Source organism: Procambarus clarkii, chromosome 23 (assembly GCF_040958095.1).
Source record: "Procambarus clarkii isolate CNS0578487 chromosome 23, FALCON_Pclarkii_2.0, whole genome shotgun sequence".
NCBI classification, from domain to species: domain Eukaryota; kingdom Metazoa; phylum Arthropoda; class Malacostraca; order Decapoda; family Cambaridae; genus Procambarus; species Procambarus clarkii.
In genome coordinates, this window is record NC_091172.1 from 7,893,597 (window position 1) to 7,906,202 (window position 12,606).

The window sequence follows — 12,606 nt, forward strand, 5'->3', positions numbered from 1 at the left end:
GCCATGCGGGATGTTCTCTGTACACGTTTTTAAGCCAGTCCCACAGGTTTTTCATATTCTGTTGTAGGGGACTTGCAATTCCTGGGAAATAGAGGAGAGGAGAGGTAAGATCACTCTCTCATTAGCGTCACGTCTCCATCCCATGTTTAGTAGAATCTACCTGTCTATTCCCAGGACCTTTGTCGCTGCTGCTAGAATAACATCATTTGGGTATCCTCTACTTCTGAATAATGTCCTAATGTCGATCAAACCACGCACTAGAAAGTGGAGAGACGACGAAGTTTCGGTCCGTCCTGGACCATTATCAAGTCGACTGTGTGACACAATCGACTTGATAATGGTCCAGGACGGATCGAAACATCGTTGTCTCTCCAGTTTCTAGTGTGTGGTTTGGTCAACATTTTTCAGCCATGTTATTGTGACTCCTCATCTGCAATGTCCTAATGTTTTCCTGGGGCTCCTGTAGGTTCTGCTTCTTGCTGATGATTCTTTTTAGCCATATGCCCAGCGAGTATGGAAGCGACTTTTTGAGGAAGAGTGGGCGACTCGATGAGTAGAGTTGAAACAAGTGTAGATTAGTAGATTTGCAGTAGGCTATTGTTATAATGATCTGGTGCTTAGTTCATGGCTCTCCCTTTCTCCCCTCCCATTTGTCACAGTTCACCTTCACTAGTCATATCCCTGAGTCAAGAGGTTCACTCTTGGCCCTCTCCATTTCCCTCTCTAACCCCCACTCGATTCCCTCTATACTCCCACTCATTCCCCTCTCCTCCTGCCTTCGCCAGTAACCATTTGACAGTTTTAAGAACAGTGACGATTTACCGTAATTCTCAAGTTTCGAGTGAGGGAGCTGGGAGCCATATACGGCTGTGGTTTCCTGTGTAACGTGGGATCGGTTCATGAGTCTACAGGAGTAAAACATAACGTTCAGGACAGGCCTGTGTCACTTAGGGGCGGGGCTAGTCAGAGGTCTGGCTGGCCTAAGAATGAGACACTATAGTCATTAGTTGAGTTTTGATAGGCGGAGTTAAGTGGGCCTAGGAACTAAGTGGGTGGAGCCTGTTCCACTGGTTAGAGTTTTAGGAAATATGAGAGTCAGTGTGTCTTGGGGCTTAGTGGGGTACAGGTCCCGTTGACCTGTGGGAGGCAAGCCATTAACAGCTGGGCTGGTTGCAGTAGTACGGTATAGTGCACTTCAGTTTCATGTATATTTCAGTATTGCCGTCATTTGCCTCTTAGGATGTGTTAGGACCTTTCAAATTTTTATTTTAATTTACGTGCTTAATTTAATAAAGTGAATATATTTGTTCCAGTGGTATTCAGTTAATTAGCCTTTTTAATCTATTTTTCTACTTTGTCACTTTTATATGTGGTTGATGTGTTGGCTTAGAAAGTTCGTGTTCTCTCCTCCATCTATGAATATTAGAGTCGCTCTTGAATCCCCCTTCAGTTCTGTAACGATTACAGCATTCATCCTCAAGATTTATTTAGTTGCCCCTTTGAGTTCCATGATTATTGAGTCCCTTCCTTCCTGGGGAAACAATAATTTAGACACATTCATTTATGTTTTGGGAAGGTGATGGCAGTGTTTGATGATTTTAATTATTAGTTATAAATTAATAACTCCTATTCTTGTTGTGTCCTCCTCATTTAATATTCAGCTTATATTTCGTGGCAGTTCAGTGAGGGGTCATACTGAACTGTAACAGTGTTAAGCTGGGGGTATTGAGTGAAGGGAAAAAGAGTAGAGAGAGAGTGGGAAAGGATCATTACAATGGTAGCTTTATTGTAATGGTAACTGAAAGCTACCACTGTAATGGTCCTTTCCTACTCTCTCTCTACTCTTTCCCTTTACTCAATACTCACTGGCTGCGAGCCTGGCTGGCTGACTGGCTGTGAGCCTGGCTGGCTGACTGGCTGGCTGACTGGCTGCGAGCCTGGCTGGCTGGCTGACTGGCTGCGAGCCTGGCTGGCTGACTGGCTGGCTGACTGGCTGAGAGCCTGGCTGGCTGACTGGCTGCGAGCCTGGCTGGCTGACTGGCTGCGAGCCTGGCTGGCTGACTGGCTGCGAGCCTGGCTGGCTGACTGGCTGCGAGCTGGGCTGGCTGACTGACTGACCAAGCTTGACTGGCTAGTAGCATGGCTGCTGGCTGGCTGCCAGCCACATTTGCCCCAAGCCTGGCTTGCTGAGCTGGCCGAGCTGGCTGCGAGCCTGACTGACTGGCTGGTTGTGAGCCTGGCTGGCTGCAAACTTGTTTGGTTCACTAGCTGGAAACCTGTCTGGGAGTCGAGCAGCCTGGCTGGCTGTGAGCCTAGATGGTTTGCTGGCTGTGAGCCTAGCTGGCTGTTAGCTTGCCTGCCTGCCTGCCTGCCTGCCTGCCTGCCTGCCTGCCTGGCCATGAGCCTGCCTGCCTGCCTGGCTGGCTGTGAGCTTGCCTGGCTGTGAGCCTGCCTGGCTGTGAGCCTGCCTGGTTGTGAGCCAGCCAGCCTGCCTGCCTGGCTGGCTATGAGCCTGACTGACTGTGAGCCTGCCTGCCTGCCTGGCTGGCTGCAAGCTTTAATATTATTTACCTGTAAAGTACTGCAAAACAAAAGCTCATACTGTTCTCTGGATTAGCTAATCATTAAGTAAAAAGGATACAAAGAATAAATTTATTTGGAGGTAATGAAAGGTTTGTTCTCTTGATGTAGTCAATGGCAGTAAGTGCTGGTTTTCTAATCATGAGGCAGGTCTCAGCAAATGTTTTACATTGTGTCACATACTGCATGGGAATGCCACCATGCCCAAAAAGTTGTTTCACTGCATCTGGCTGTAAGGTGTACCACAAACCCAGATGGTCTTGTGTGTGGAGACCCTGAAATAGAAGTTGGAAAAATATAATCATTGTAATAATCTGTTTTCCACTTTCATGAAGTGGAGAAGAATTGACCCAGAGAAAAAAAGCAGAATTGGTAAAGAACATCAAAGATATTACAAAACTGCACAGTACATATACCTAAGCAAAATGTAAACAAACAATACAATTTTGTTATCACTATGCTTGACTACTTTCGTATGACACCACCTACTTTTCCTGAGGTTGCACAATAATGCCCATTTAGGAAAATAATTAAACACTCAGTCAGAACAATAGTAAAAGAGATACCTTTCAGTTCCTCCATTTTCCATGCTCTATGTATAAATTTCACCAAGTAAAATTTTGAACTTCAACCTGTCAAATGAGGAATATGAACTAAGAAAACCTGACTGAAGAAAGATTTCATCCTCATATGAATTATTTTCCAAGGCCCAGCTTCCAAACCTTATTTTTCAGAGGTAGCACTATGACTCACCAACCCAGGTAAGCAAGAAAACACCATCAAATTCCAAATGTAAACAAATCAGTTTTTAGTTTTATTTTTATTTTAGTTTTTTACTTTAGTCTTAACTACAGTATGCTTAATGGTTTTCCCATGACACCCATTGAAGATAATCATTAAAAATTAATTGTGAGCAATATTAAGCTTTCAGCTGCAAATCACAATCAGGGATGTCATGATCATTAACCCCTGCACTTCGACATGACTTTTGACAAGCTGCCAGCTTCATTTCCTCATCGAGGCCACTAGTGTTAGTGGCTCTCGGGTAAATTAGCTAAGTATTTAACTACAGCCCCGTTAGTCTGGCACTTCTTGCAGAAAACTGTACATTTTTTTCTTGAAAACTTCCACTTTTGTTCCAACAATATTTCTCATATATACTTGCTGGGAAGATATTGAAGAACCATGGACCTATGATGTTCATACAGTGTTCTATGATTGTGCCTCTGACACCTCTATTCTTCACCGACTCTATTCTGAATTTCCTTCCATATTGTTCACTCCAGAATGTTGTTATTTTGCTGTGCAAATTTGGGACCTGTCCATCATGTACCTTCCATGTATATGTATAGTTACTTATAGGAGCTGCCTCGTATGGGTCAATAATAGGAGCTGCCTCGTATGGGCCAATAGGCCTTCTGCAGTTACCCTTGTTCTTATGTTCTTATATATTGTTTGATACCTCTCTCTAGTCTCCTTTCTACAGAGTACATTTTGCAAGCTCTGAGACAATCCCAGTAATTTAGGTGCTTTAACGTGTCAATGTGTGCCATATATGTTCTTTGTATTCCCTCAATTTCAGCAATCTCTCCTACTCTAAAGGAAGAAGTGAATACAGTATTGAACAGTACTCAAGGGGGGACAGCACCAGTGATTTGAATAGTATGAGCATTGTGATGGGATCCCTGGCTTTGAAGGTTCTCGTAATCCATCATATAACTTTATTAGCTGATGCTATATTTGCTTGGTTAAGCTCCCTAAACGTTAAGTCGTCAGATATTATTATTCCCAGATCCTTTACATGTTGCTTTCCTACTATGGGTAGATTTGATTGTGTGGGTATGTGTTGGAGTTGTGTTGGAGTTATGTTGGAGTTGTGTGGGAGTTATGTGGTAGTGATGGGACATGCCACATTACGTGGTTAAATGTTTTATTTTATTCGAACACTGCCAACAAATGAATTTATCCTCCAAGGACAAATAAAAATGAAATACTGTTCATTGGAATTAATTTGAAAATACATACAAAATGTAAGAAAAATTGGTGAATAAGATACAGTATCTGTACTTAAACTATAACTGGATTTTGATGATAGTGTGGCAATGGCTACATGTCACCATCACAGAGACAAACCAATTCATATGGCATTAGTTCCATCCATAAAGGAGAGGGATGGATGGAATTAGAGAGGGGGGGGGGGAGAAGTTTACCTGTGACCTGTTTCCTTGTTAGTTAAGTAGTCTTGTACTTGTCTGCCCATTTTCTCACCTGCCTGCCCTCCCAACCTAATCTTCATTCTTGTCCACCGATCTTAAAATTCCCATCCACTCTTTCTGCCAATAAACAGGGGTACATATTTCAGTGTACAGTGGAACCTCGGTTTTCAAATGCCTCTCTTTTCAAGTTTTTCAGTTCTTGAGCTCAATTTCTTTGAAAAGTTTGAGGTGGTATTTGAGGTTTGCCTTGGTGCTCGAGTTTGTTGATACACGTATGGGCCGACCAAGCACGTGGCATGCTTCAGTTTACCGGTGTCTCCCACCTATTGATGACTCCGCTTGAATTCTTTGTGAAGAATTTCATTGTTTTTGTGCATTTTTGGTTTCTGAACATAAAAGTTCTTATTATATATCATGCCATGGGTTCCAAAAAAAGTGGGTGGTAAAGTTCAACCTAAGAAAATAGTTGTGAGAATGACAACAGAGGAAAAACAAGAGACCATTCATAGAGACAATGTGATGTCTCACTACAGACAAGTGTTAAAACAGAGAAAAACAATTGTCTACAGACAGTCTTAGTAAGACAAGCAAGCAGTGAGCCACAACCAGGTCCTATTGGTATGCCTGCAAAATGTAAGAAAGAGAGTACCCCAGAAATGTTATCATTGCTGTTATAATGGAAGGGGGACTCCCTTTCCAAACACTAACCCCTCTCCTCCTCCTCCTCCCCCTCTTCCTCACTGTCTTCCATACGCCAATAAGAATCCTCAACATAGGTAAGATATACTGTACTTGTACATACTGTAGTACAAAATTTTAGTAGTAGTATGTATAAAATGTATTTTTAAGTTAATATTTTTGGGGGTGTGGAACGGATTAAATCAATTTACATTATTTCTTAAGGGAAAATTCGTTTCGGTTTTCGAACTGTCTCTGGGAACAGATTAAATTCGAAAACGAAGGTACCACCATATATGTCATCTTCAAACACACAACCACTAGTCCTCTCAATGCAATTCTTGCCATCTACCAATATTTGAACCACTGGAGATATATATATACTAGCCTTCACTGGCATTTGCTGGCCAACCAGTACGTATACTTTATTCCTGAACATAGTTGAGAGATGAAATAAACTCTTTATATTCTGGGTTACACTGAGAAGTGTATTAAACCTTCCGGTGAATATGTACACCGATTTTCATGATATATATACATCAGCTGATATACAATGTGACTGGTCAGTTGTCCAGCTGAGCCAGCAACATTATTAGCTAAAAGATAAGATGAACAATGTTACCTTCCCTCTGACTGGTGAAACTAAAAGTAGTAGTGACCTCTATCACTCCAAAATCTCTAATGTCACATAAACACCTTCCTGAATTTGCCATCTACAGGGAATTTCTTAGCGTTACTAAGAATCTTTGTAACACAGCCATTTAAGAAGAAATACATGACTGAATTTATTACCTGGCAAATTTTTTGGTGTCACCAAACAACATATATATAAGAAACGGAAGTTTGTTAATATACTGATGTCCAGACACCAGAGACCAGCAACCATCCGGAGATTGGCAGCCTAATCCTATATACTACATGCAAATAGTTGTGAAACAGTATAATGTTTTCATGGTTTTCAAAATAGAAAAAATGGATAAAGCTCTTCCCACTCACTGGGTGATGAACAGAAGTGCGTGGAGCTGTGATCTTCACCGCAGGAGCTGCCTCACTGCTCCAGCATCTTGCTGCTTTCCTTAAAAAAACTGGACTCTTTTGGATTTGAAGTAAACTGTTAGGACCTGTGAGGAAAATAATCTTAATAATGATCAAATCATTTAATATTGAAACAATGTGTAATTTAAAATATTCATAAAAAACTTAATTTGTAAAAAAAAAAAGATATCGTTAGCTTACTGCAAACTGAATTACAATACTGTATTATATTTGATGATGATGATACAATACCATCACTGACTGGAGAGCAAATCGCTAATTTCTAATAGTGGCAGTTACCAAGTTTGTTATGCCTGTATAACTTTACCTAATCTAGCCTAGCAGTATATGCCTTGCCTTACCCTTTAACACTGTAACTTAAAGGAAGCCGGTGGTAAGCAATCACCAATTCATTCTTATATAAAACGTACATGACTCAGCCTATTAATACATAACGTTATTAATAGGCAGTTAGCAATGTAGATTGCAAGACTTAAACCAACCTGAAATAACTTACCCCAATGACATATATTAGGGGCATGTGAAGCATTCAACACAGTAGTTACAAATTATATCAAGAGTTTTATCACAGCTTTTAGGGTTGTGATGGAAAAAAGAAGTGTAGGTGTTCGGCAGTCCTCCCAATGGCTGGTGTCAATGCCTATCACATTTAAAAAAAAAAAAAAAAAAAAGATGACTGCATAGCTGTTGTGTCCTGTGGCAAAATTAGGCAAAACAAGCAAAACAAATAGTATGAACAATTAAACTTTAATTAAATTTAAAACAAATTATGAATAAGACAATTCCTTGGCTATGTACAGTGCAAACTCACAAGATTCAAAAAATAACAAAAATAATATAGTGGTGACGTTACTCTAAAATGGATAAAGACAAAATGAAATTAACAGGTGCCGAGAATAAAGCGCCGGCTGAGAACATCCACTAATAGACAGAGCGTATATCAGATGGTTGTTTCAGCTTGAGACCACAGAATAGTCTGACTCCAATGGCTGGTGCAGGCCCAGACATCGGCTAGGTAGATGGTGCTGAGGTGCAGAAGTGCAGTGGTGCAGACGTCGATTCACCAATCAGAAGCGGGCAGGCTGGAAATGCTAGTTTGGTGATCAGCGACGAGGGAGGGGGGAGGTGGAGAGCGAGTGTGTGATACGTTTGCGCCTGGCAAAACATATTTGACTAAATATGTACTACACTTGCTTGTAGTATCTAAATGTTGTAGATGTACTGAAGTAACATGACGACAGGAAAGAGCAGGCCAAATCTCTCTTGAAGGAGATTATCGTAACAGGGTAAATGCACAAAATAAAGTTTGGTTTGATTAGATAAGTTATGCTTGTTGGTATTGTTGTTGAGATAAGGACAATGATAAAACTAGGCCATAGATTTCTGGACTGGAAACTAAATGGTCAATATCCCGAAAAAGAATAATAATAATGATTATATCATGGTGTCAAAACGGAGTAAAATCCAGGAGCTTGTAGTGCGTAAATGTTGGAGCAGGAGTTCTCAAGGGGGACTGGTCAAGTTGTCTACTGCAATTTCGGATACCGGGCTAGAAACAACTTCATTCACTGAGAAGTTTGTACATACAAACCATTTTGTTTGTATATGCGCTGGTTTGTGTTCGCTGCTGTTCTCGTCTGAATAAATACAAATACAAATATTTATTCAGGTAAAGTACATACATATAAGGTAAGATACAAAAGTTGATGGATTTATAGATAGAGCTAGTACATACAATACCTAAAACCACTATAACGCAAAGCGTTTCGGGCAGGAAAAACACTAAGTCTAAAACTTAATACTAATTGAGATTAAAGTATAAATTGTGTTGAGAAAAAATAAGAAAAAAAATAAGAAAAAAAAATGGAAAAAAGGGGGGGAGGAAACATAGCAGAAAAAAAGCAAAAATACAATTTGGTCAACAAACAGCATTGTTTAATTAAAATAGTAGACATGGGTTGACATTTTGGGGGTGAGGTAGGTTACAGTGAGTTAATTAGGTAGTACTTAGTTTTTATCTTAAACTGGTTGGGAGAGGTACAGTCTTTAACATAATTGGGAAGGTCATTTCACATTGAAGGTCCCTTGATTTGTAAAGCATTTCTAATTTGACTAAGTCGTACTCTTGGAATATCAAATAGGTATTTGTTTCTGGTGTGGTGCTCATGGGATCTGTTAATGTAAATACATGACACTTCATCATATAATTAGCGCTTCCATTAACAATGCTTAGAGCACTGTTTGTATTACTTTGTTTGTTAACAAAGCACTCTCGTATCAGAGAAGGGAAGGGGAAAAAAACTCCCAGGGGGGAAAGTGCCAAGCCATAAAGACTAGATAGCATTTGGATGGGGTCAGGTTAAGGATTTGGGATGGCACGGGGGAAGGGAAGGATGGTGCCCAACCATTTGGACGGTCGGGGATTGAACTCTTATCAGAGAAGACATCCATTATTAGAATAACAAGGTGCAAACCATACTCCTTACAGTTGAAATCTATTTATTTATATACACAAGGGTCATTGGGTTGTGAGAGTACATAACATTTGTTAAGAGGTACATTGTAGCAAAATTTGAGTTGACGGAGTGGGTAGCACAAGATACAGTGAGAGTTTGAAACATATTTAGAAACAAGGCGCCGCTGAAGGAGGCTAATTTATTCTGCATTCCAAACTCAACCAGTGAGTAGTGAAGTAAAACATAGATTACATGATTATAAAGTCTTAATCAGACCTCAGTGGCTATTTTTACATTATCATTTACAACTAACTTAAGTAAAATAATACCGTAGTGTTTGAATGATGATGAAGGAAAGACCCAATACATGTGAAAATGTGTTATTAAACCAAATTTTGGGACGAACTTACATTTATCAAGGTTTATCAAATAGAGAGAAAGATCTGGGATTGATATCACACCGAACCTGTCCCCAGAGGCCCACATCAAAAGGATATCATCAGCAGCATATGTTAGATTGGCCAACATAAGAACTGCCTTTAGAAAATTGTGTAAGTATATAACAGTTCAAATATCAAAGATTGACGTCTACTAGAAAGGGTAATTACATTTTCTATAGAAACAGTAAAGAGCAACAAATCTTTCAGTTAAAGAAATCCTACTAACCGCAAAATTATTCTTAATGAAGCTAAATTGACAAATATAATTAATTACAAGGAGAAACTACAGGAATTAAACCTCACATCACTGGGAGACAGAAGAGTTAGAGGGGACATGATCACCACATACAAGATTCTCAGAGGAATTGATAAAGACAGACTATTTAACACATGGGGCACACGCACTAGGGGACACAGGTGGAAACTGAGTGCCCAAATGAGCCATAGAGACATTAGAAAGAATTTTTCAGTGTCAGAGTAGTAGACAAATGTAATGCATTAGGAAGTGATGTGGTGGAGGCTGACTTCATACTCAGCTTCAAGTGTAGATATGACAGAGCCCAGTAGGCTCAGGAACCTGTACATCAGATGATTGACAGTTGAGAGGCGGGACTAAAGAGCAAGAGCTCAACCCCCGCAAGCACAACTAGGTAAGTACACACACACACACACACACACACACGCACGCACGCACGCACGCACGCACGCACGCACGCACGCACGCACGCACACACACACACACACACAGAGACTACAGAGACTACATAGAGACTACAGAGACTACAGAGACTACATAGAGACTACAGAGACTACAGAGACTACATAGCAGGCACCATAACAATGGGAGGACCAAGAATAGTAGTAGCAGTAATATACAACCCTCCACCAAATGACAGGAGACCCAGTCAAGAGTATGAAAACAACAACAAGGCAGTTAACACTATAATTGAGAGGGCAGCCTCTGCTGCCTGTAGAAATAGATCCCACCTGCTCATCATGGGCGACTTCAATCACGGAAAGATTGACTGGGAGAACAAGGAACCGCATGGAGGCGAGGATACGTGGAGAGCCAAACTATTGGAGGTGGTGACAAGCAACTTTTTAACGCAGCATGTCGGAGAACCCACAAGGATGAGAGGCAATGATGAACCAGCGAGACTCGACCTAGTCTTCACTCTGAACGACTCCGACATAAGAGAAATCGGTTTTGAGGACCCAGTAGGAATGAGCGACCACAGTGTACTGGTGTTTGAGTACTTGATTGAAGAAGGGTTATTGAACTCGAGGAGGGATACCGAAACCAAAAGGTTAGCATACCGAAAGGGAAACTATGAGGGGATAAGAAAATTCCTAACAGATATAGCATGGGAAACAGAGCTCAGGGGAAAGACGGCCCAAGATATGATGGATTACATCACGCAGAAGTGCAAGGACGCAGCAAACAAGTTTGTCCCAGTCCAAAAGGAAAACAGAGAAATGAAGATGAGAAACCCATGGTTTAATCAAAGATGTAGGCTAGCTAAGCAGCAAAGTAAAAGGGCATGGAGAAACTATAGGAATAACAGGACACTGGAGAGCAGAGAAAGATACCAGAATGCCAGGAATGAATATGTCAGGATGAGGAGAGAGGCAGAAAGACAATACGAAAATGACATCGCAAGCAAGGCAAAGACTCAGCCTAAATTGTTGCATAGCCACATTAGGAGAAAAACAACAGTAAAGGAACAGGTTATGAGATTAAGGATAGGGGCGGAAGGATTCACTACAAATGACAAGGAAGTGTGTGAGGAATTGAATAAGAAATTCCAGGAGGTCTTCACCTTAGAACAAGGAGAAATTCCAGAGGTAAGTGAGGGAATAGCTAACCAGGAACCACTGGAAGAGTTTGAGATTACCAGTGGGGAAGTAAGGAAGTGTTTACTAGAGTTGGACGTGACGAAGGCTATAGGCCCAGATGGAATCTCCCCTTGGGTTCTAAAGGAAGGAGCAAGAGAACTGAGCCTACCACTCTCCATAGTGTATAACAAATCACTGGCAACAGGGGAACTGCCAGATACTTGGAAAGCAGCTAACGTAGTCCCGATATACAAGAAAGGGGATAGACAGGAGGCACTGAACTACAGGCCAGTGTCCCTAACCTGCATACCATGCAAGCTGATGGAGAAGATTGTGCGAAAAAAACTAGTGGAGCATCTGGAGCGAAGGAACTTTGTAACACAGCATCAACATGGGTTCAGGGATGGCAGGTCCTGCCTCACAGGGTTACTTGAATTCTACGACCAGGCAACAAAAATAAGGCAAGAAAGAGAAGGGTGGGCAGACTGCATATTTTTGGATTGTCAGAAAGCCTTTGATACAGTGCCACACAAGAGGCTAGTGCGAAAGTTGGAGATGCAGGCTGGAGTGAGAGGGAAGGTACTCCGGTGGATAGAGGAATACCTAAGCAACAGGAGACAACGAGTCTGTGTGAGGGGTGAGGTCTCAGATTGGCGAGACGTCACAAGTGGAGTCCCGCAGGGGTCAGTCCTTGGACCTATACTGTTTCTGGTATATGTAAATGATCTCCCAGAGGGTATAGATTCGTTCCTCTCAATGTTTGCCGACGATGCAAAAATTATGAGGAGGATTGAAACAGAGGATGATAGTAGGAGGCTACAAGATGACCTGGATAGACTGAGTGAATGGTCCAACAAATGGCTGTTGAAGTTCAACCCGAGTAAATGCAAAGTAATGAAACTAGGCAGTGGAAACAGGAGGACAGGCACAGGATACAGAATAGGAGATGAAGTACTTAATGAAACAGACAGAGAGAAAGATCTAGGAGTTGATATCACACCAAACCTGTCTCCTGAAGCCCACATAAAGAGAATAACGTCTGCGGCATATGCGAGGCTGGCTAACATCAGAACGGCGTTCAGGAACCTGTGTAAGGAATCATTCAGAATCTTGTACACCACATATGTAAGACCAATCCTGGAGTATGCGGCCCCAGCATGGAGCCCGTACCTTGTCAAGCACAAGACGAAGCTGGAAAAAGTCCAAAGGTATGCTACTAGACTAGTCCCAGAACTAAGAGGCATGAGTTATGAGGAAAGGCTGCGGGAAATGCACCTCACGACACTGGAAGACAGAAGAGTAAGGGGGGACATGATCACAACCTACAAAATCCTCAGGGGAATC

The 12,606-nt window shown here is 41.5% G+C and overlaps 1 protein-coding gene across 1 annotated transcript in view; it reads right to left on the bottom strand.

Annotated features, from left to right (window-relative positions):
• Window positions 1–12,606, bottom strand: part of mRpS29 (mitochondrial ribosomal protein S29) — a 40,848-nt gene that overhangs the window by 18,299 nt on the left and 9,943 nt on the right. The window contains exons 2-3 of the mRNA XM_045751640.2: window positions 6,471–6,595; window positions 2,642–2,855 (exon numbers count right to left, since the gene is read on the bottom strand). Of these exons, the coding sequence (XP_045607596.1) occupies window positions 2,642–2,855; window positions 6,471–6,595 (339 nt within the window). The remainder of the gene's footprint in view (window positions 1–2,641; window positions 2,856–6,470; window positions 6,596–12,606) is intronic.